The 23,936-nt window shown below is 44.7% G+C and overlaps 1 protein-coding gene across 3 annotated transcripts; it reads right to left on the bottom strand.

Annotated features, from left to right (window-relative positions):
- On the bottom strand, positions 1 to 23,085 carry chd2 (chromodomain helicase DNA binding protein 2). 3 transcript variants are annotated; one of them, XM_037978170.1, is made up of 42 exons: positions 22,930 to 23,085; positions 21,441 to 21,504; positions 21,244 to 21,304; positions 17,793 to 17,852; positions 14,763 to 16,711; positions 11,762 to 11,996; positions 11,002 to 11,088; positions 10,759 to 10,817; positions 10,258 to 10,380; positions 9,837 to 10,013; positions 9,411 to 9,550; positions 9,093 to 9,318; positions 8,917 to 9,017; positions 8,605 to 8,646; positions 8,289 to 8,467; positions 8,070 to 8,194; positions 7,746 to 7,962; positions 7,581 to 7,670; positions 7,307 to 7,497; positions 7,032 to 7,220; positions 6,767 to 6,932; positions 6,503 to 6,655; positions 5,966 to 6,037; positions 5,585 to 5,734; positions 5,356 to 5,504; positions 5,178 to 5,274; positions 5,001 to 5,093; positions 4,726 to 4,899; positions 4,436 to 4,605; positions 4,315 to 4,356; positions 4,095 to 4,234; positions 3,873 to 4,011; positions 3,638 to 3,788; positions 2,938 to 3,060; positions 2,713 to 2,832; positions 2,476 to 2,616; positions 2,258 to 2,374; positions 1,999 to 2,177; positions 1,795 to 1,894; positions 1,521 to 1,713; positions 1,179 to 1,425; positions 1 to 1,095 (listed from the first exon to the last, which is right to left on the bottom strand). In XM_037978170.1, the coding sequence occupies exons 5-42, from the start codon at positions 14,822 to 14,824 to the stop codon at positions 810 to 812; spliced, it is 5,445 nt and encodes a 1,814-aa protein (XP_037834098.1). In that variant the 5' UTR covers positions 14,825 to 16,711; positions 17,793 to 17,852; positions 21,244 to 21,304; positions 21,441 to 21,504; positions 22,930 to 23,085; the 3' UTR covers positions 1 to 809. The 3 variants fall into 3 exon arrangements, with proteins under 3 accessions (XP_037834098.1, XP_017261268.1, XP_017261269.1); XM_017405779.3 differs by having other exon boundaries at positions 14,763 to 16,656; XM_017405780.3 differs by lacking the exon at positions 10,258 to 10,380 and having other exon boundaries at positions 14,763 to 16,656.
- Positions 23,086 to 23,936: the final 851 nt, after the last annotated feature.

Here is a 23,936-nt window from a genome sequence, read left to right as displayed (position 1 = left end):
CTTTTTTTCGTGGAGCGGTTTGGCCTCAACCGTGTGGCTGACACGGGCAGAAAAAGGTCTTTGAGCTTTTTTTTTTAAACAGACAAGTGCTGACTTCCTCCTCCGGCATAATACTGAGAGGCTTCTGGGGAGTTTTCTTCTGGTTTCTAGTGTTCTGAAGCTTTGCAGGAGTCGGATCGAACGCCAACAACCAGAGCCGAGGGGGAATGGGGAAGTGGATTTACAATAAATTATACAGAACGAACATTTAGTTTGGACACATGAGACACGTGTGTTTGTTAAAACCGTGACGAATGATCACCTGGGAGCGACCGAGGCGAAGTTTGTTTTTTTTGTTTTTTTGTTTCAGCTCGTGGTGAAAATCCATGAATCGTTTCGGCTACATGATCAAAATTATTCCAAGGTGCAAACGATCAACAAGTTACACATTCGGCTGCGTCATCTATAATGACATCATTTGCAATACTTAAAGCTAAATACAAAAATAATGATAAGAAAATAAAATAAAGTAGTCTGCGTGATGGTTCCTCCGGGAACGTTTGCTAATCACAAGGCCGATCCTTTCAGGCACTTTTAGGAAACTGTCTCCTAATTTTCCTTTCCTCAGTCCATGGGACTAACCCTCTTCCGGCGCTCCACTCAGTCCTGACTGACGAGCTGCTCCGTTTCAAGTTGGAGATTTTCCATCTTAAAGTCGGACGGAAACAAACGTCTTCCTTCCTCCGGGAGAGAAATCCTCACAGCCGCCACCAGAGGGAGCTAAGAACCGCCGAGGCGCCACTCTGACCCAGAGCCCGGCCCGACAGACTCTACGCCTTCCTGTTGTTCCAGTTGGGGTCGGCCATGACACTGGGCTCCATGGGGCGCTCCAGCGGCGAGCGGGAGTCCAGCGGGGACTTCTGAGCCTGCGGGGAGCGAGGGTCCAGCAGCGGGGGGGGCTTGTCGGGGTGGAAGGGTCTGCCGTAGTGGTCGGGCCCCGAGGGGCCTGGCAGTCTGTGGTCTGGCATCCTCCTGAAGTCCTGAGGAGGGCCTTCTCTTCCCTGGTGGTATCCGGGGTGGAAATCGTCGGGGCGTCTTCGTTTGGGTTCCGGGTGCCTGGAAGACATTGGGTCAGGACGCCATTTTGGTAACTAAAAGGAATGAACGTCAGCATCCATTTTTTTTCCCCCTTCGCTCACCTGTCGTAATAAGGCCGGTGTCCCCTGTGGTCCCGGTCGTTCCCATACGACTCGTACGTCCTTTTCCGAGGAGACGTGTTGTTGCGGTAGCTGCCCGAGCTGCGGTATGGATCTCCGTGCGGGCGCCGCTCAGCGTAGTGATCCTTGTAGCGGTGAGCGTCGTAGGGATGGTGGCGCTCCCCCTGCCACACCTGGCTGCTGTTCCCGGGGTAGCTGTATTTGCGCTCCCTCTGCCAGTCTCCTCGATCTGGAAGGAGACAACAAGCGGATCAAATCCAACCCACGTCCTGATCACCTTTTCTGTCTCGCCGCTCAGGGTGCGATCCCCGAAGGTTAAGTCACCGTTGCTGCTGAAGTGGCGCTTGTTGGCGCCGCCGTACGGTTCTCTGTGGTGTCCGTGGGGTCCGGCCTGCGCTGCGTGAGAAGACGCTTTGGAGGACGGCTGAGTTCCCGTGGAGTCCCGGCTGGAGCCGGAAGCTTCTGGTCGGAACGATTTGATTCTTCCAGAGACGTCCTCCTTCTTCTTGTGCCCCTTCTGGAAGCAGCAGATCAGAGAAGTCAGAGCTGACGCCACGCGGCCGCTCGGCACCGGACGCTCCCCCAGGGGGCAGCTTACCTCCTCCTCGTGCGACCTCTTCTTCTGGGCCATCTTGTAAAGCTTGTGGAGCTTCCTGGCGCTGAACTCGGTAAACTTGGACACAAAAATCCACAGGTTCCTGACAGAGAGAGGAGGAGGAGGAGGAGGAGGAGGAAGGCGCGGCATAAACACAAGGCTCGAAAAAGAGACAGTTTTTAAATTCAGCGGAAACCACGGCGGTACCTTCGCCATGTCTTCACGTGTTCGGGGTCGCTGTAGGCTTTAAGGCACTCCGTGATCCGGTCTCCGATCTTCAGCAGACAGGTGCGCGTGTGCTGCAGCTGCTCCTGGTCCGACAGCCCTTCGTCCGGTTTGTCCAGCTGCTTCAGGGCCTTCTTCACAGGCCTCATGCGCTCCTTACACTGCACACACAGACACACACACACACGTTTAGAGAAAACCACCTCCCCTCCTGTGCAGAGCCGGCGATCAGAGAGCTTACAATGCTGAAGGTCTCCTGGTCGAGCTCGTCGTCCTCCTTGCCTTCGATGGGAATGGGCTCCGAGCCGGCTGTTATGTGAACTGGACCCTGAGTTTTCTTCCCTTTGGCTCCTTTGGCCTGAGAAACAAAAACAAACAGAAAAGCCATTAACCCCTGCCCTGGCGATCACATATTTTAAATAAAAGTCGTTTGTCTGTCTGTATCCATCGATGACAGACCTTCTCTTTCCTGGGCCTGGAAGCCTTCTTCTCCTTGTCCCCCTCCTTCTCCTTTTTCGGGGTTCCCTGCTTCTCCTTGTTCTCCTTGTTGTCCTTCTTCTTCTGCCTCTTCTTCACGGCCGGCTTCTCCGCTCCACCGTCCTGCTCAAAACACAACGAGGCGGCAGGTCGTGTCAGCGGCGTGACAAAACCGCGGGCTGGAATCAGAGGACGGGTGACGCCTGCGTTCACTCTGACCTTCACCTCGCCCTCCTCTGACGGGTTGTCGGACAGCCGGGGGGAGGAGATCTCGTTGCCCTGCTCGTCCTTCAGGACCTTCTCCTTCTTCGCTCGAGGCTTCCTCTTCTTCGCCTTCACCTTGGAGGGAGGAACCAGACGAGTCGGGAGGGGGAAAAGGATTAGTTTGTGCGTTTCGCAGTCCTCAGCAGGAAAAAAAATGGCTGCCGGTTAACACGAACAAACCTCCTCTCCTGGTTTAGCCGTGTCCGTGTTGTCTTGCTCCTTCTTGAGCAGCTTCAGCAGATACTCGGCTCTCGCCTGCAGCTGTTTGGCCTGAGGCTTCTTGTTCGGATCGTCTGGAAGGATCTGGGGGAGAAAGTTCCCGAATGTTAAATGGGTCTCCTGTTGCGTTCACGGGCTGCTAATTTAATGACCTCATTTATATACGAGGACATCACTTTCACAGCCGAGAGAGCAATAAACTGTTTTCTTTTTCTTCTTCTTGTAATCCTTTTCCAAATTTGTGCTCTCACCTCTGAACAAAAACCTGTTTTCACTGAAATCAATTAAAATGTCTACATTTATGGACAGAAAATGTCCTTTTATTCACACGACTCTGAAGAAATCTATTCAGTTATCGGATCATTATTTGGGCTTTTCTTTTGTTATTTTATCTACATAAAAAAACAAAATTCATTTCAGGAAATTGCATTTCACAGCTCTGAAACAAACATGTTAACATCTTTATCTCATTTTTTAGTCAGGACTTTGCTAAAATATCTTATTTCTAAACTTCCTGTTAGGAGCTACCTTCAGTATTTTAAACTCCAGGTTTACTCCTATAGAAACTTCTGTTAATTCCCAAACATTACAGCGAGTCCTCTCTAACACACACACACACACACACACACACCAGCGACAGGAATAAATTAATTCTGCTCGCCTTGTCAGCAAGTTTGAGCTCCGGGTCGGTCTTGATCAGATCCCAGTTGCCGAAGCCGTGCTCGTAGATGCCGAGGAGGAGCTGAACGTCGTCCTGCAGGTCCCACTCCACGTCGAAGTGAGCCACCTTCACCCGGCACGTCAGCGCGAACCTGAAAGGTCGACGATTCTGAGCGTCTTGTTCTCAACTAATCACCCAGAAAGCAACTCTTTTACGTTTTTCAGCGGTGTCTCACTTGTTTCTCTCGGCGGGGTTGGGGGGCACCACCTTGTGAAGCGGCTCGAACTCCTCCTCGTGCTGGATGATGGACTTGGCGTTGACCTGAACTCCTGAAATCTTGATGTTGATTCCTCGCCGTTTCCCAGGACCTTTGGCTGGAATAACAGCGTGTCACATTTAGACGTGAAGAAATAAATCGTCAAAAAAAAAAAAAAGCTTCCCCGTACGCGCAACAAACCTTCAACTGGGTTCTCCTTCAGCTGCTCCTCGTGCTCCTGGATGGCCGCCACGCAGCTGCTGTGAATCAGCTCGCCGAGTCGCTTCAGGTCCGCGATGGACTTGTCCACCAGCTCGGAGTCTCGAGCGATGCCCTCCAACCTGAACGCAGGAAGCAGGCAATGAAACGAACAGCCAATGAAGAGAAACGTCCATCTGCTGTCGAGGAAACAACCCGCTACCTTTCCAGGGGCGCTCCAAACTTCTTGTAAGCCTTGATGAACCTGTCGATAGGAACCTGAGTGAGTTTACTGTTCCTCTGAGGGGACGTGAACGAATCGGACCTTTAACAGGACGACTCACCTGCGGATCTCGGCATCAGTGAAGCCCTCCACGGTGTTCTTGCGAGCTCGAGGTCGGCCTCTCCGCTTGGGCTTCTTGTCGTCGTCGCTGTCGTCGGTCTCGCTCTCCGAGCCCGACGAACGCTGCTTCAGCTTGGAGCCGACGTCGCTGTCGCTGTCGTTGGCCTGCGCCTGAAAAACCATCAGAGGGCGGGGCTTCAGGGAATTCAAGCGATTCGACCCGAACACAGAGTGCTTTTTTGGGAAGTGATGGTTTTTTTGAGCAGGACTGGGGGAGAGAGAGACCCTCACCCGTTTGTTGGAGCTCCTGCTCCTGGGCAGCATGAAGATGTCCTCCATCTCCCGCTGCTTCTCCTCCTCCTCGACTTTCCGCCACTGCTCCTCGGGAATGATGTCGTCCCAATCCCGTATCGGCTTCTCCTCCAGATCTGGAGCCGTGTCTTCCATGCTGGAGAAGTTGGCGACCTGCAGCAAAACAAAACAAAAAGGAAGAGGAGATGGTGACTAAAACGAAGAGAATCAAGACCTGCGGCTGTGGCTTCATGTGACAAACAAAATGGCGGCACCTTAAACTGTGACAGGAGCTCATCGGTGGCGCTCGAGCCTGGATCGCTTTCTCTGGTTTCAGCCAATCTCAAGATCTCGTCGATATCCATCTCCTGCAGAAACCCGGAAACGCTTTAATTCTCTGTTCAGCTCATGAAAGTTTCTGTCCCCAGCAGGCGGGTCCCACCCTGAGGTACCTGAGGCTCGGGTTCTTCTCCTTCGGCCTCTTTGAAAAGTTCTTCTGCACCAAACTTGAGAATTGCTGTCAGTTCTTCTTTGTTGAAAGGGTTCGAACTAATAATAAAAAGCAGAAACGTCAAGCTCAGATCGAAACATGAATAAAACAGCTGAATAAATGAAAGCAGTAGGTCGCACTTGGAGTTTGCTGAACTGTTGTCCAGAACGGTTCGACCCGTGGTGTCCATCCTCTGAATGACAAGATGGTCCAAAACCATCTTCTTCTTCGCCCGCTCGATGATGTCCTCCTCCACTGTCCCTTTGGTGACGAGCCGATAAATGTTGACCTGTGAAGGAGCAGCACGGGTTTAAGTTGAAGCCGACGTCGGCGGCTCCTCTCCGCGGACGGGAGAGGGTGGGGAATCACCTGTTTCTTCTGCCCGATCCGGTGAGCTCTGGCCTGAGCCTGCAGGTCGTTCTGAGGGTTCCAGTCAGAGTCGAAGATGACCACCGTGTCGGCCGAGGCCAGGTTGATGCCTAAACCTCCGGCTCGGGTCGACAGCAGGAAGCAGAAATCCTGCAGAGCAAGGAAAAAATAACAGACTCAATAACACAGTGAGAACAGATAAAACATTTTATGCAACTGCTCTTCCTTTCAAAATAAAAGCTGACAGAGTAGAAAAATTATCTGTGTTACAATTAAATGCAGTATTTGCTTTTAATTCTTTTACAACTTTAACTTTAGAGAGACTGTCGTTTTTACTGCAGCTTCAGCAAATATTTAGGATATAATCTGAAGTTCACATACCTCTGAGCCTTCCGCGTTAAAGTGGTCGAGTGCTTGCTTTCGGATTTCTCCCTTTATGGAACCGTCCAGCCGCTGAACAGAACAACGTAGAACAGGACAGATTTACCCTTTAAAGCCATCGGCGCCCGGCATTACATTATTCTGCTGCGACTGCAAGCTTACACAACGAGCACAAAGAGCAAAAACAATCCAAGTCGGGTGACTTGCAGAACTCCAGCTGGTCTCCAGCAGCAAATAACTTGTTGGTATAAATAAACACATGAAGCCCGTGTGCGACAAACACTGATATCTGATCTTCAGCGGGGACTAATCCGCTCAGTGTAGTCTCCGAGAGGCCCTTCAGTGTAAAACCCAAGAGGCAGACACTGAAACGGGTCTTTCTGGTTCCTTTTTGAAGAACAGGACCAGTTTTATGCAGCAAATATAAGGCGAGGTTATAATTATATATGATATTTATGATATATGATAAGCAGCCACTGAGCTGTAGGCTGGCAGGATCACTTTAATCTGAACCCAACCGAACCGTGCAAACCTCACCTGAAACAGATACCTCTTCTTTGTGAGATACTCGGCCAGGATGTCCAACATCCGGACCATCTGGGAGAAAATCAGGACCCTGTTGCCTCTTTCCCGGAGTCGAGTGAGCAGCTTGTCCAGAAGAACCAGCTTCCCGCTGCCCCTCACTACAGCCTGAAGGACAAAAGGGAAGCTGGTTGTCAGAAAATATATTTAAATAAATAAATAAATAAAAGCAGAGTGCTGTGCTGGAGCGGATGAAGCTCAGAGCGGAGGGAAACGCACCTGCTGCAGGTTCTCCTGTTGCATTTCTCCGTCTCCATCCTCAGGCTGCTTGATGAGAAAAGAGTGGTTACAGCACTTTTTGAGCTCCATGACGATGTTCAGGAAGCCCGAGGAGCTGCCGCGAGTGCCTTTGGAAAGAGCTTTGTAGTTCCTGGTTAAAATCCACCTGGAGAACAGAGACGAGGGAGAGCAGCCCGTGAACCACGCGGCTTCTCTAAACCACTGATGGGGAACCTCTCGAAAAGTTAAAAAAAAAAAAACCTACTTGTAAAACTGCTTCTGCTGCGCGGTCATGTCGACACGAAGGATCTGCTCCACTTTGGCGGGGAGGGACTTCTCCACGTCCTTCTTGACCCGTCGCAGCAGGAAAGGCTCCAGGACTTTGTGAAGGCTCTGGTAGCCGTTGTCGCGCCCTTTCCCGTGGTCGTCCTCGAAATCCTCCCAGGAGTCGAACCTGCGGGTGGCAAAACAAAGAATTGGGATGGTGACGAACTGGGCTACGGTCTGCTTACGTTCCGAAGCAGGTGACGCGGGACGTACTTGTCGGGCATCAGGAAGTGCAACAGCGACCAGAGCTCCTTCAGGGAGTTCTGCAGAGGCGTGCCGGTGATGAGGAGTCTGTGGTTCGACCTGAACTCCATCAAGGTTTTGTAGAGCAGGGAGTCGTCGTTCTTCAGCCTGTGGGCCTCGTCCACGCCCAGAAAAGCCCAGTTAATGTTCCCGAGGACACCCTAAAGTCAAACGTCAGCAGCACGGTTAGCGACAGACCCCTCCTGGTTAACACAAGCAGGAACACAAGGATAAAGAATCCCACCTTGTCTTTAAGCAGAATCTCATAAGTGGTTAGTAGTGCGTTGAAACGGATTCTTTTTGTTTGGTGGTTCACCCACTCGTAGTCACGAATCTGCAGACAGAAAAAAATGAAAGTAAGTTTGTATTGTAAAACCCACGGAGATGAGCCGAGTGAAGCTGAACGCACCGTTTTCCTGCTCATGACATCTCCGAGGTACACCACCACGTTCATGTCCGGGGCCCAGGTCTCAAACTCCCTCTGCCAGGAGGTCAGCGTGGACAGAGGCACCACCAGGAGGAAGGGCCCGTAGAGCTGGTGCTGATGGAACAGGTACGACAGGAAGGAGATGGTCTGGATGGTCTTTCCCAGTCCCATCTCGTCGGCCAGGATGACGCTGTTACACCTGAGGGGGGAGCGGGAGGTTGTGTCTCGTTTCTTTGTTTTGTTTTGTTTTTTTTTTTTAAACGTGATAATAAAACAATGACAGAACCGTATCTGTTGGCGGGATACCTGCACCAGGAGTGAGCCAGCCAGTTCAGCCCGTCCAGCTGATAATCTCTCAGCTCCAGGTTCTTGTCGCCGATATACGGTGGCTGCTTCTTAAGAGCGACAAACCTCGGCCTCTGCTTTAACACCTGAAATAAGGAGGTGATGTTTTATAAACACAGAACAGGAAAAAAAAAAAAGACTAAAACCCTCCCTGTTTTTAAGCTGTGGCTCCGCTCTAACCTTGCAGTCTTTAGAGGGCACCGTCTTGCTGGAGTTGCGGTTTATGAAGCTGTCGATGCAGCGCTCAAACTTCTTCCTGACCAGAGCGCCGTCCTCCCAGCTGCACTCGGAGTACGGCAGACCCATCCACTTGCACAGGTACTCCGGCTCGTTAGAGGACGAGGTCTTGTGGCTGTGAGCTGTTTTCCAAAACGCAACGAGTTATCGAGGAGAGCAGAGACGCAGCTTCACAGAAATGTGAATGAATAAGTTGTTTTTTTAAATTTTAAAAAAAAAGGTTGTAAAGTTTCAGCAGCCAATCAGAAAAGGTACTTACAGGGAAAGTCAGAAGAGCCAGGCGTCTTTCCTGTTTTTGTTGCTGTTGATAATAAAGCTTAGTTTAAATGATATATTGGTTAAGAAACACTTTGGAGACTATTAATCGCTAATGAATGTAAAATTGTTACTTAAAAGTCAGAGCTGTTTGCTTCAGCCCTGAAGAAACATTTAGAAACACAGACTAATTGACAGAAAATGCAGTCTAGTTTATAATTATTCAACCTTTGTTCAGTTTACACGATAAGTCTTTAAGTTTTGGTTTATGTTAGAGAAACGGACAGACGGCGCCCGCAGCCTCGCGGTTTCTCACCGATCACTCGCTCCACAAACTGAAACTGCTTGGTCAGCTCGGCGGTGAGCTCCTGCTGGCAGTTATGAAACTCCACGTCCTCCGGAGACGCCTTCCTCAGCCTGCGAGCAGAGTCAGAGTCAACGGAGAACGCCCCCCCGGGTGGGACACGAGGACAAATCGAAACAGACCCTCACCAGGAGTTCAGCTCGTCGTTCTTCTTCTTGAAGTTGTCCAGCTTCTTCAAGCCTTTGACTTTCTGCTGCGTCAGAGAATCCATGCTCTCCCACGTGCTGTGGATGTACGACCAGCCCTTCCACTTGATCAGGTACTGGGTCTCCCCTTCCTCCTTCTCCGGGTCGAAACCGTCACACGGGTCCCCGTTTTCCTCCACGGCGTACACGGTGGTGGAGGCTCCGGTGGCTAGGCGGGAAAACAAAAAAAAAAAAACACCCATCAGCGACTCGCGAAGGCCAGTTTTATCCGCCGCCGCTGGACGGGGGCGAGCGAATTACCTCCTTTGCCGCCAACTCGGCAGTCGAGGACCTTCTCGATGGTCTCGCTGTCGTCGTCCTGCTGCTCATCGCCGCCGTCCCCCGTCATTTCGATCAGGTCGTCAGAGTCGGTTTCGAAGTCGTGTTGGTCCTCCTTATAGCTGCGAGGCAAGGCGGGATAAATCTGAGAAAATCTGCTTCCTGTGACGTAAGCTGATGTTTCATTTGACCCACTCTGTTTAAACACTTCATCACATCAAACTGAAAACGAGCAGCCAGTTTCAGAAGAAAACATACTGTCTGTTACTTAAATAATAATAAAAAAACTATTTATTTACATTTTAAACAGAATATATTTAGTTGTTCCTGACTTGGTTTAGAAAGAAAACATCATGATCATAAACAACCGGCTCGTTAAACGTTGATGAAACAAAGTCAATTAATCACCTTTTGACTTTTGTGGCCCCCCTTCTTCGCGTCTGTCTTTTGGGAGTGTCTTCCTCGTCCTCGTCATCGTCCTCGTCATCGTCCTCGTCATCGTCCTCTTCTGCCGATGACTCAGCTTTCCTCGACTTCCTGCCCTTCTGAGACGGCTGCTTCCTGGACGAGGATTTGGCCTGAGGTCTGTGAAAAGTTCACGCCAGAGAAACACAGAAGCTGCTTAGAGCTGCTGACGAAGTTTAAAAATAAAATTAAATGGAAAAATGGGGTAAAGAAACTAACTTTCACAATCAGGTTTTAACTTAAATCCACAGAATGAAGGACAGATGGATAATAAATATAATAATAATAATAATAATAAAAAGGAAACATGATTTGGAGATCAGTGGGTAGCTGTCTGATGGCCAGGCTCTGCTCCACTTCTTACCTTCTGGCAGGAAGTCGTCTGGATCTAACTTTTTTCTCTTCCTGCTCACTGTCTGCACTGTCCGATGTCTCCTCATCCTCCTCTTCATCATCATCATTTGAGTCATCATCTTTCCAGATATTTCTTACAACAAAGAAATGCCACAAGTTCACCCTCAGGGCCCCAATCCAAACTGCATTAAGAAGCGTGGCCAATAGGTGCTCAGCATGATTCGACCCAATCAGGGGAGGAGAAAATAAATAAATAAAAGCCACCGATTTGAGCAGAAATTTGGTTGAAAATGTAGAACGTCACCTGGGTTTCTAGGCACAAACAGATACCCATTTATAGGTAGGCAGGAAATGGGAATGTTCACGATATGAGCACAGACACAGAAAGGACTACTGTATGAATTAAATGTGTGTGAATTTATGTGCTTCTTTGGAAAAGAAAATCCTTGTCTAATAAAAGAAATAAAGTAAGGATCAAATGTTTACATAAAACAACAGAACTGGTACTCACTCCTTCTTCATCCGGGACGACTTTCTTTTTGGGCTCTCGCTCTCGGAGTCGCTGCTCCCCTGTGAAGGCAGCGGACATTTGAACGCGAAACCGAACTGAACTGCAACACAACATCCACTAGATGGCGCAAGCAGCCCGTCTACCGGATCCGAGTCGCCAACTCGTTCTCAGTATGATCTATCAGGTTGGGGTTTTTTGTTTTGTTTTTTAATATTCTTCCTCCAGCCTCGTCAGCGTGCTCACCTCCGCTCCGATGTTGAGACGAGCCGGCTCCTGTCTGCTGCGATTCGACCTCCTGACGCCGTACATGTCCGGATGTTCCTCCCACATCTGCAGGCGAGAGATGGGATGGACGGATGAAAGACTGCGGCACGAATCGAACTCGCCCCCAGTTTCCATTTTGATGATTACTGTCACCTTTTAGACCGAATCGCAGCAGAGGGGGGATCAGGCCTACAGATCTACGTTCGGGCTGTTCTGCCAACAAACGGTTCAATTACCTCCAAGAACCCAACAAATTTAGACCCCAAATGAATAAAATCAACCACCGGTTGAAGGCGTGAAGTTAACCCATAATTTGGATTATCATTTAGGTGATGTTATGGTTTAAATTAAAATAAAACAGGCCTTTTTTCTTCTTGAAAACAAAATAAGATGCGATCAGGATCAGAAGCATGTAAAAATCACAACCCAACTAACTGAGATAAACCTCCATCCGGTCTTAATGAGTTAAATGGTAACGTGTTTCTTAGCACAGCTTTATTTCTAGAAATTTCATTATTTCCTCTCTTTACTTCAGCACACTATATTCTCAAGTCCTGCTTGAGACAAAGATATATCATAAACCTCTGTCAGAAGAGTAGGAAGGAAACAAACTGTGTCCTGAGTGTTGCACCTTAATCCCAGTTAGAGCTCTAATAATCCATGTGACCTTAACCTTAATTATCAGAACCTCTAATCGGGTTCAGAAGCAGCGGGGCTCCACAGGTGGAGCTGATGTTACCTTTTTAACATCAGCTAGGCGCTCCTTCTTCCTAACCGGCTTGTCTTTGACCTCTGAAGTGGTCTGCTGCGATTTGGACCCCGCCGATTCGCTGCCGGACTCCGAACGGCTCTCCGACTCGGAGGAGCTGTTTGACTCGGAGTTGTGCGATCGCCGTCTCTCGCTGCCGTGCTCGCTTTCCGACTGGCTTCCCGACTCCGAGCCGGAGTGGTTGGACTCCTCCGAGGCCGAGTTGCTACGGGGGAGAAGAACGCATTGAATCTTTTTTTTTGTTGTTGTTGCTGCAGAGCAAGCGCCAAGTTTTTCCTTTCAACATTTCAAAATCACAATAAGCGAGGTTACTTTAGAAGTCCAAAAATAAACTGCACACCTCTTTAGAAGAAACAGAAAACACAAATGGTTCAAATAGATCTAATAGAGCCACCTAAAAGGTTTAGAAAGGCCTTGAGATGATACTCTGTGTTAATGATGCTGCAGGGCTCCTTCAGGATTCTGTTGGCAGATGTCCCGCGGGGATTAGGGGGCCATCCCAACCATGCTCCAGGCTGCTCTGATCACCCCCTGGGAGCTGCTGCTGGCTGGCGGTAGCTTGAATTTCTTCAGCCTCTGCTGAGTCTTCCTCACCGGCCGAATGACGTGGATCCAGGTGAAGTTCGCTGGGATGTGGATGACTGAGGTATCTGAAGGCGTTGACCCTGTCCACACAGGTAGTAGCAGCTCTTTCCTCAGGTACATCAGCTCCCATGTGACTTAAATTTTCAATCACAAGGGCGGTGATGATGTACAACTGAAAATAACCCTTTCTTCCTTCATGGACGCATGATTTATATTAAGAGCTTAGATGAAATTCAAAGTAAATGAACCATACTGGCCATGGTTTGTGACTCGGGTCACTCTGAATAAATCAGGACTGCTTGCAATATCATCTTCGTCCACATGGGGTCACTGGTTGATTCACTCACAAAGAATAAATTTGTAGGCCTTATTACACCAGAACCACTGTCTGAAGAGAAACCGCAGAACCTTGTGCTTTTTAAATGTGAGAATTATTCTACAAGCTTACTTGTTTCATCTCTAATACCATTACTTATTTTAAAAAAGGAGCCATATTTACTTACAATTCTAAATGTATGTATTCTATCCCTCTTTTAAACAATATGAAAATAAAACTATGTAAATGCGACTTAGTTGACTAACACTAAATTTAAAGTGTAAAAAAATAAAAGCCTTGTAAGTGAAAACATGATTTTACAGGTTGAGCTGCCCCTTTAACGGAACACGGAAGTACGTGGCTCCTGCCACTTTAAGAGGATTTAGCAGTGGGGGGGACTTAGACGCAAGCTCGAATAACTATTGGCTATTGCGTTGCTAGGCAGAAGTCCAGCCAATCACAGAGCGGAGAGCAGGCTTTTTTTTCCTTTTAAAGGTCTCGGCACTTCCTGTTCCTCGTGTGTAGTTCTGAGCTGAGGTTTTATACAGATAAGCAAGCTGGGCACACAAAGCAAGTGCCATTTTGAGACTGAGTGTGTGAAAATGGAAATGTGCTAATATATTTATATTACTTTAAAGCCTCTGGGTTTTAAGTTTCATTCATTTCATAGATCTGAGTACCTTAAGTGCATGTTTATGAGTTAAAAAAAGAGAAAGGTTCAGCTTTCATTACTGAAGAGGACATTTTACTCTTTGCTCAAAAATACTAAAATGGCTGCCACAAGATCTCAGACACACAAAACTACAAGTGTGATGTAACCTGCTGCAGCATTCAGTCAGCAAAATGCTGACACTGTTACTTACCTTCATTAGGCTCCAAACACTTTAAAGATAAAAACTACAACTTTTAGCTGCTTTATTCACCTAAAATGACAGCAAGAACTGCACTGAAAGCCTAATTTGGGAAACAAAATCTGTGCAAAAATCATTTGGATTCAGGATCGTCTCAACACCATACAAATGACATGACAATATCTTTATTAAAAGTAAGTTCTCACTGATTTCAATGCGGCTTTAAAGCGTACATTTAGAAATGTTTACACTTTTCAATAAGAAAAAGTCCTTTTAGACAATGTTGGGGTTTTCAGGCACATTTTAAAACCTACCAGAGTATAAAGATGTTGCCAGGTTTAAAGTCACACAAACATGTTTAAAAACAAAGTTCTCTTAATAACAATACTCTTTAGGATATCTAAAATAATACAAAACTCTTAGGAAACACCTGGATGAGTAATTCTTAAATAAAAAATGGTGTTGATAAACTTCACTCTTTATTTACTAAGGCCTGTCAAGTCAAAAAAGGTCAATAAAATAAAGAACTCCACTTAAAAAGTTACATAATGCGAAACAAAAAGGTAAACATGGACAACTTCAAAACACACAAGAGTGGACAAGTTTAAGCTTTACTAGTTATTTACACTTATTACAATGTTTAAGGTTGAATAGAGGTATTTTAATAACATTCATAAACATAAACAGCAGTGTTAAACCACTTTAAATTCAATCCAAACTTCTTAACTTTGAGCACAAGTTTGAGAAAAGCAGAATTTAGTTAATATGTAAATAAGACAAATAAGGAAGCTGCAAAGAAACATTCAAAAGCCTATTTTTGTACAAAATAAGCAAAGCAATGCTTGAAATGAATTAAAACCTGAAGAATGTTTTTTTTCTCAAAGTGGTGCAATGCAGTCCCAAAGTGTAAGGCAAGGTCATAAAATATAAAAAAGGTGACAAATCATGGAGTACAGGACAGTTTTCACCCTGAGGTCGGACAGCTACATGTTGTGGGAAAATGTCTAAACAAAAAGCAGGCCTGAAACCTTCAGTGTTGAGGGTCAGAAAATGGTAGGAAAAAAAAAATCAGGGTGTGGCTATTAAAACAATAGCAAGGTCATTCATGACAGTGTTCAGAAACCACGTCAAATGTTACACAGGTGGTCAACCATGCTCGAAAAGGTAAACAATCAGAGCAGAAAACAGAAGGTAAAAAAAAAAGTGTAAGGGATCATACCTTGAGGCATTGCTTTGAGTCGAGCCTTCATCTTCTAGCTTTTTATTTTTGCTCTTCATCATCGTAGTGTGCTGAAAAATCCTACAAAAAGGTCCTGGTATTTACTGTCGAAAAAGTTAGGAGGCATGAAAATATCAGACAAGCCCCCTCAGGATTGCCTTAGCTCCGATGGCAGCTGATAACCCAGACTGTGCAGGACGAGAGGACAAAAAAAAGACACTAAACCGAATAATATAAAGATCATTATTTACGTCGGGGAATAACAAGAGACCGGAAATATGACAGGTGCCGGGACAATAAAAAGGTGAAAACCAAGCCTGTGTTTGTTCAATATAGTCCACGGATCGAGCCGCATGCCGACAATTTTAACTGCGTCATCACATGAAGCATGAGAGAAAACACAAAACTACGGAGGAGAAAAGTCAGTAAATTACACAAAACACAACATAAACATGTCGATTCGAGGCGAAGAACAAGGCGCCGCTAATAATACGTGTCGCAGTTTAAATGTCGAATTTTTTTCGTCGAATACTAATAATGGTGAAAAATACTGCTTAAGCCTGTAAAAATATATTAACTCGACAGATTAAAAAGGAACGGAAAAATAAGAAATAAGCAGGCCGGTTCGGTGAAGCTGGCAGGCCTGTGGGGTCCGCACGGAGCGGAGTCAGAGCCACAGAGGCGAGCAGCTAAAATGGAGGCGCGTCATGGCTGCCAGGGTGGAAAACAACGACGAAACAGCAGCGGCTTGGGGTAGAAAAAAATTAAAGAAAAAACAGCCCAAGAAACGCAAAAGGACCCCGTTAAAGAACAAAAAATGCAACCGCGAAGCCACGAAATCAAAACCGAGCCGAAGCGACCGACCGCAGAGCCAGAGAAGCGGCGAACCGAAAGCCTGTGGCGCCCTTCCCGAGGCTCAGCCGCCATCTAAGAGCTCCTTCCCTGCTCTGAAAGCTTCGCCTTTGATTGACGTTATTTCCATTTACCCCACGCTCAGGTGATGCCTAAGTCCCGCCCCCTTTTTATTATCTTTAAATCTACTTTTATAGAAACCTAAATGCAGGTTTTCCCCTCCGACACATAAGCCTCGCGCTCCAAAGCTTTCTTTGCTATAAATTAAAGGGGAGGAATTAGTAAAGGGATTTGGGGAAAATATGCGTTTTGCAGCGTTTACGTCACTTCCTGGTCAGACAGGAATAAGGACGAGCAGTGGCCATTTTGCAAAACCTTCCATTCTAGTAGTAGGAAAAAAAAAAAAAAAAAAAAACTTGTTTCATATGAGTTTAGAACAAAGTGTGGGGCTATAACCTATAGCTTTTTATGTTTTAAACCAGATGAACCAAGAGAAACTGGTAAACATTTCAGCTATCGATCCAGATGCTAATTTTTTGGAAGCAAAAAACAAATTAAAAAGTAGTTCGTAAAATTAACCAATCGAAGCCAGGAAGCCTGGTTAAAATAAAACATTATCCTTGGCACAAAATAAATGCAAACCTGATTAGTTTAACCAAATTTTTAACCAATGCTAACAATTTTGTGCCTCAAAAACAAAACAATCATGATCTTTTTTTGTTTGTTTCCACCATTGTATCAGCTAATGAGACAAAGCCAGTGATAAATACGAGGACATACACTTTATTCAAAACAACATTTGAATATAAATTGTACAAAAGGCTGACTTTGTCTACGAGTCCAAAGTGTAGTTAGCGTCGAAGATCCGCCAAGTCCATGATGCGGTAAAAAAAAAAGGATATGCAACGTAAAAAAGTAAAATAAATCCCAATGTCCAGTCAGAAAAAAAAAAGGTTTCATCTTGTCAAAATTTGGCAATCGCTCGTCATCTTCGCGTTAAACAACGCTGTCTCCACAGCAGAAATATCCAGTCGAGTAGGGTCTTGATAAAAAAATAAATGAAATAAAAAAGGGGAAATTGTAAGCCCACAATGCAACTGAAATAGGAAATGATTAACAGTTTAACAACGCATAAACTAAAATAACAAACTACATCCTCGGCTAGCCTTCAGCTGAAGAGTCAAGCAAACATTTGCAAGGAAACGTGTCATTCTGAATTAACCATTCATTTAAATAATTTACATTTAAAAGAGAAACTTAATTACCAAATTACTGAATTAAACTGCTTTGAACGTTTCTGTTAAATACCAAAACTACAATGTACATAGGGATTTGTTAGCCACATTAAACAGAACAAATCAGAGTCCCTGTTCGGCGTTAAGGTTAGGATTAGCGTTGAGTTGAGTTAAACGTTAAAAACAGAGTCTGCAATAAGTTATAAATGACTTAACGTTTAGGACCAAAAAAAGGGGGGGGATTCCTTAGGTGGCCACCAAGGGTACAATGAGCGGACAGCCTACACGTCGGTTTGAACAGCAGCGATGTTCACACAATAACAACCAAAACTTTGAATAAACACTGAAATAAAAACTAAATTAACGATAAAACGGAAACAACCAAGTTGCTGCAGAATTACCCCAAAAAAGCCAACAACAAATAGACACATTAGCATCCTCTGATAAAGCTCCTGATCAGTAATTTTCTGGATCTACTGTTCACGATTAGACAAAAAAGGGACATCTAGCTTCTAAGAACAAAATCTATCCTGATATATAAGTTCTAAAGGCTTGGTAAAATGGGACAAAAAGCTGCCAGAGATTTTGGCAAACGAAAAAAAAAAGGGGTAAAGCCAGCAGCTTGTGGAAAGATTTAGCTTTTTATTTAACAAGAAGTGCCACCAGGTGGCATCAGTAGCTTCCCGTCTATAAAAACCAATGAAGATAATTTATTATTAAAGCGTGTAATGCTACATTCTTTCCACAAGCTCCCATCTACCCATTTTGTACGACATTACAACTAAATTTGGTTGCAAACAAAAATATCAAACTTACTGAAGATTAACTAAACATGAGTGGAATTTACATTTGGTCTATTCAAACTGGATTAAGAAAAAAAAACGCTAACATGATCTAATCACTATGAATGAATGCCTACAGCAGGTCAAAGAGCGAAACTCACCAAGTTGTCTTCTTTTTCTTCCCACTTGGAGCATCTTTTCAGCAGTCCTCCGTGTCTCCTCTGTGGAGGACGACAAGAATTAATACAACATCCAAACGTCTCTTACTTTCACAGGAGCAAAAACTAACAGGTGAGCTCCAATCAAAACACTGTAGTGAATGAAGACCAACGGAGACCTGACTTTAAATAACATTAATAATTTATCACAATAATAGGATTTATAAACATACAACCTTCAGAAGAAAGCCACTCTAAAGGCACATTAAGGTGTGTGTATTTATATATAAATAAATTCTACACCTCTTGATTGATGGTAATATACAATATGTGTTGAATGATAATTATCATGGATGTGGATCCACCTGTTCTTGGGAAACTTCTTGTAAACTTGGCAGCAAAATCTACAAAGTTTATTCAATTAACTTAAACAATTGATCCATGTAGCAGTCTGGCGTTATCTTTGTGTTTCCTTTTTTCCACCGAAAGGAGGGTTTGTTTGTTTACCTACAAAACAAATTTATTCAAAGCTAACAATTATCTGTGGAGAACATCTAACATCCCATCCTTAACAAATAATACATAAGTTTAATTATGTTTTATTGATGACATTTTAAAACTCCAGTAATTGTTTTGCTTGCATGTATCAAAATGAATAAAGCCACGTCTGTCCTGCTGCTCTGAAACAGAAGTTTAACCTTTGATTTTAACCTGGGGTTCTGAAGACTTTCATTTGTACGATGGGTGGTTGTACATTTTTACATTGCAATGTTTGAAAAAATGTAACCTGTGACGGTAAAGGTTTTAATTCACACAATGCATCAAAGCTTTTTGGACTGAAAAATAATATTCTTTTTAACCTCAAGATGGGATCCTTCTGTAATAAGTGGATGGACAAAGCTTTTGCTACATCACTGCCATTTTGTGCGCCTCACGAAAATCATTTCAGCTTAGTAGGACCGCACAGCAGACTGCTGTCATTAATGGTCCAGCTAACAAATTTAGCATTAACAACAGTGTAATCACAGTTAAAGATGACGTTGAGGAGTCCTTGTGTCGGTAATGTTGTCAGACCATGAATAGACTTCAAGTTGTTAGCACACAGAAAGCTTAATTTATGATTGGCAGTGCACCTGTTAGACTGGGAGGCTAATTTTACCACCTGCATATCCACGAAGGTCAACTATAGGCCATTTTTAGATTGTCAAGTGTAGCACAACCCGTCTCGCCCTAATTCAATCGGACTACACTAGTGGTGTCCAATCCTGGTCCTAGAGAGCAACTATCCTGAAGGCTTGAGAGGTTTCTCTCCTTTGACACACCTGATTTAAATAAATCAGTGATTAACTGGCTTCTGCAGAACTTGAAGACCTGCTGAAGAGAGGAGGACCATCTAAAACACGTAGGATAGTGGCCCTCCAGGACCAGGATTGGACACCACTGGTCTACACGGTCTCAGTAATTTTCCATACAACAGAGGGCCGCCTCAATGTGGGCGGGGTCGTCACAGCGAGGCTGCTCCACGCGGTAATCACACCAGATAAAAGCAAGTCGGCGTGGCCGTAGAAAATTGATGTTTTGAAGCAGTTGCTACCATGATGTGTCCAATGACGCGGGTCCCTGGCCAATTAGTTGCCTGCAGTCTGCTGACGTAAAATCATCAGCTAGCCCGGAGCTTCGCCCAGGTAGGTCCGAAGAACCGAGCTGGGAGCAAGTAGGATCACCCAATGGAAAAAACACGCATCGACCCAAGTAGGACCAAGGTGAGCCCATGGGGAAAAGGGCCACAGGGAACGAGAAAAGATGGCACCAAAGTCACGACCAAGTAAATAAATGTTTGAAGAACCAAAGACGATCGAAAAGTTATATATTTACTTTAAAAATAAAATGTGCAGAGATGTTTGCAGTCTTCAGCATTTTAATCTTCATCCATTCAGAGGCTACAAGGACACAAAATGTGAACTGAAATCCTAGTGATAAATACTTTGTTGGGTTAATTTCCTGACCAGTCTCTTCAGCAGGAGTCACCACAGCAACCAAACTCTGCGGTTGTTTTTGTGCCGAATGACGTTCCTGACAACCTGGGCTCGAACCCGCAGTCTCAGGATTACAAGAACTCAGCACTGACTACCGAGCTACCGCAGCCCCGACGAACACTTTGCATTTCTTTTCCCGTTGGAACACCAGCTCATTATCGCCACCTGGAGGACTGGTGGACCCTCACACAGAAACCACGTCCAAGCCTGAGTACTCTTCCTGGTTAATCTAGATCTGGTGTGCCTTCGTGGAGCGCCGACTTCTTCTTCCTGCATCGATGAAACGACCAATGGGAGCTGAAGCCAATCCACTGCCGTCCCGTCTCAGGCAGTATGGAAGGCCGACACAGATGCTAGTTGGTAAGTTTGACGTCCCACTTTGCGTCCAAGATGGTGGCTTAATGTGGTTAAGCACACACTAGCGCAATTTAGACCAGCATGATTGGTCTATTGAGAACCGACCAAAAAGAAACTCTGAGAAGAGCTCGTCTTTTGAGGTCACGTCGTACAGCCGTAGCGTGAGAGGAGCCAAACAAAAACAAAAAGGGGAGCTGAAATCGCTGTCGAAGTGGCCAAGGAACTGAGCCAACGTGTCAAATCGACACATTTAACTGAAAATGTTGAAATTACCAAACTGCTTCGATATTGGAAGACAAGTACGAAGGCTTAGTTTGGTCAATATGAAAGGGCAACGTGGACTATCACCGGCAACTTTGATTTCCCCCACAGGATCACCGTGTGAAAAGAGCTCTTATTCCAAATAACAATAATTATAGTTGCTTGACACAACTTGTTCACAGAAAGTTGTGTTAATTATTGAGACACGCCCACCCCGCATTAGTCATACTGTAACACGCCGTCGTGTTAAAAAGTGACCAATAAGCGTGCTGTCACTTGAGTCGTTATCAATAAAGTACGACAACAGAATTAAACGCAATTATTCTGAACACGTGTTTTGTAGAGCCGCTATCCAAGTTGAAGACTATCATATATAATTCAAACTTATTTTTTAGATAATTAAAAGATAATTAAACTAAAGCTGCGGAATTCCTAATCGTTTAAATTTACACTACAAACGTAAGCTAGCACTGGGCGGACATGTCACGTGTTTTGCTACAATCGTCATCACGCTAAAACGCTGTAATTGACATCAAGTTACGCTTTGATTAAAGTAGCTACAAGTAAGACGGGCGAGGAAATGAAGATTCTGTGTGTACGATAGTTATAATTAAATTATTAAAGTTTTAAACTAGCCAACAAACATCAGTTACTGAGCAACAACATGCATTTTTAATTTCTAAACACTTCCTTGCTAAATCACACACTAGGGGGCCGTGTTTAGCCTTCAAGAAAATGCGTAACATAACACGCAATAGACTTCGCAAATTTTCTTTTTATCTTAAAAAAACAGTACTTACAATTTTTCTCCGTGCAGCAACCTTCGGAAGTTCTTCAACTCACGGCGGCTAAATGCGAAACCTTAAAAAAAGCAGAACAATAAATCAGAACGTCAATGAGGCAACAGCACTCCCTGGTGGCCACGCGTATACTGCAGCCGGGACAAAGAAAGGGCTGAACACAAAACGTGCTTTCGTCCGATTAAAGCCGAACGTACCATTCCAGCTCGCCGAAACAACCTTTCCTCTCCGGCGAAACCCGGAAACCATCAAAGGGAGTTCCTGTAAAACAAAAATTATTATGATTATTATTCTGACAGCAATTACCAAAATCTGAATTTACAGTTGTAGCAACCACAGACAGGTTACTTGTGTCTAATTGCCCCGGATTATTTTTTACTATTAAACGATTCATTAACGTATTAAGAAATATGTAATCATTTGCATATTTACTCATGCAAATGTTTTATTTTGACACAGATCAGCTGTCTGAGAATGCAACTACGCAGGTCTTAAACAGTGGCATCCATTTCAGAATGGCTCACAGCGGACATTTTGTTATGTGCAGGGTGCTACTAATCTTTGGGATTTAAAAATAACGTCTGAGGCTCAAATACATAACATTAAATGCCCTGTGAGGTCTGTTTTTAACACGTATAGTACCTGTCGTCAAATGTGGAAGTATCCACAACCTCGTCGATGAGAATGAAAATAAGGTGATTTTATTTTTTTTATTTATTTTTATTACATTATTCAGGATATCTTCTATTTCATGTAAGTCCAGTTACAGATAACTGGGATGAAAATGTGTCTTTATGTGCTGTGAAAGTAATTTGGCTTGAAAAGGAAACATTTATGTACCTATTTATACAACTTCACCATTCAGTACCTTAAAGGGTTAAAAGCCAACACCCTGTTATGTATTTCTTAGTATATCTAAGCTTTTATAACACATAAAATCCTTAGCACACAATCTCTTTAAACATAGTTTTGTGTGGTGTCAAGATTTAAGAAAATAACGTGAAAAGTTGTGTTTTAAGCGTTTTGGCAACTTCTCACAATCTATTACTATCAATTTAAAACCCTAACTAATAAACAAAATAAATACCTCTTTAAAAATCTTCCCACAACCTGAATTTCCAAAGCCTATATAAAGATCAGGTTAAAAACAATCGTCAATTTAGAGTATTTTCTTTATTTGTGATTCGACAGAAAAGCTAAAAAAAATTGAATACACTTAAAATAACCAAAATGTGCCTTATGTTGTTGTGTTTATGTCAACTAAACGCCATACAACGTTGAAAAATAACGAAACATTCGAGTATTTTCGTGGTTTTTGTCGAGTGAAATTCAGACGGGGGGCATTTGCCCTTTCAAGGACAAAGGAAATTTTAAATGCGTAGGTTCAAAAAACTCCAAATAGTCCGAATATAAACGCGCCTGTCCGCACACGAATCCACCCAGCTCGAAGCTGAGGTGCCAAACATGCCGAATATGTCGACGAAAACACGACTTCGGACGATTTAAGCTCGAAAAAATAAGTTTTTTTTTTTATCCCGTTCCTCACCGTCAGCACGCCATGGCCATTTTTTTTTACAACGCAGCGCCTAACCGTCGTTCTTTCCTCCATTTTGCCTTCCCCCTCGCCTGGCTCAGTGGTTTTCGGTTGTTTTCCCAGTCGATTTTAGATGATTCGCGAGCTCTTACCCATTCCGTCGGCTGTGTCTATCCCCAGCCCGGTCCGGCGTCGCCGCTCGGGGCGCATTTTGGTGGTTTCAGTGGCTCTCTCGGCCGCTTCATCGTCCCTCTCCGCCTCGCTCCTCTGCCGTGTCTGTCTGTCCTCCTCTCCCGCCTCCGCCGGAGCTCATATCCTCCGACGGCTCAGCCCACTTTCCCGCCGTCAACGTCAGCCGAGCTGCACTTCCTCCACAGCCGGGGCGGCGGAGTTTAGATTTAACCCGGGAACCCGCGCAACGCCACCACGAATCCTTTTTATAAACAAAATATTAAAAATAAATAAAAAACAAAACATTTTATCGATACGACCCGACTGTAACAGAACCCCGAGCTGTTTTAGTCGAAGTTCAGCAACAAAAAAACCTTTCCTGCTTCTGTTTTATAAAGTTTGGTCTTAATAAAGGAAACGACCGACACAAGTTTGACTCCTAGTTGTCCAGGTTTACACACAAATACATTAAATTAATGCTTACTGAAGTCTTTCCTTTTTGATAAATCCTATAGTTAGGGTTAGTTTGGGTTTCCTGAGCTATCCTTTAGTTCTGCTGCTATATGCTTAAATTTGGAGGACAAACTGACCACATTTCCTCACTCTGTTCGCCATGTTTGTATTTGTAATTATTTCTATCATTAACCCGTGTTCTTTTTTGTCTTTCTTGCCATAGGAACCACACCTGGACCAGACATTCTGTGTCTCTGTCTGTGTCTCTTTCCTTTCCTCTCTGACAGGTGGCCGCCCGTCCTCCTCCTGGTTCTGGTTTTGCCTGTTCAAAAGGAGTTTTTCCTTTCCACTGTCGCCAACGTGCCGCTCAGGATGAGGGACTGCAGCGAAGTGAAGATTCAATGCAAATCTAATGGCTTCCTTAGATGGATAACAGTGTAACTGATTCTGTACAGCGCCCTGAGATGACTTTTGTTGTGACTTGATGCTGTGTAAATAAACTGAATTAAATTGAATTTATTGTACTGTGATGTTA

Source organism: Kryptolebias marmoratus, linkage group LG11 (genome assembly GCF_001649575.2).
Source record: "Kryptolebias marmoratus isolate JLee-2015 linkage group LG11, ASM164957v2, whole genome shotgun sequence".
NCBI classification, from domain to species: Eukaryota; Metazoa; Chordata; class Actinopteri; order Cyprinodontiformes; family Rivulidae; genus Kryptolebias; species Kryptolebias marmoratus.
Note: the sequence above shows the minus strand (reverse complement) of the source record. Positions and strands in the feature narration are given on the sequence as shown.

Bases quoted from the DNA above. Each gene is read 5' to 3' on its own strand.
- chd2 (XM_037978170.1), bottom strand. From the start codon at position 14,824: ATGATGAAGAGCAAAAATAAAAAGCTAGAAGATGAAGGCTCGACTCAA. The intron at 10,014-10,257 runs GTAAGAAGTGGA...AACTTTTCACAG, and splicing joins AGACGACTTCCTGCCAGAAG to ACCTCAGGCCAAATCCTCGT. The intron at 1,426-1,520 runs GTGACTTAACCT...GTCTCCTTCCAG, and splicing joins GCGCCACTTCAGCAGCAACG to ATCGAGGAGACTGGCAGAGG.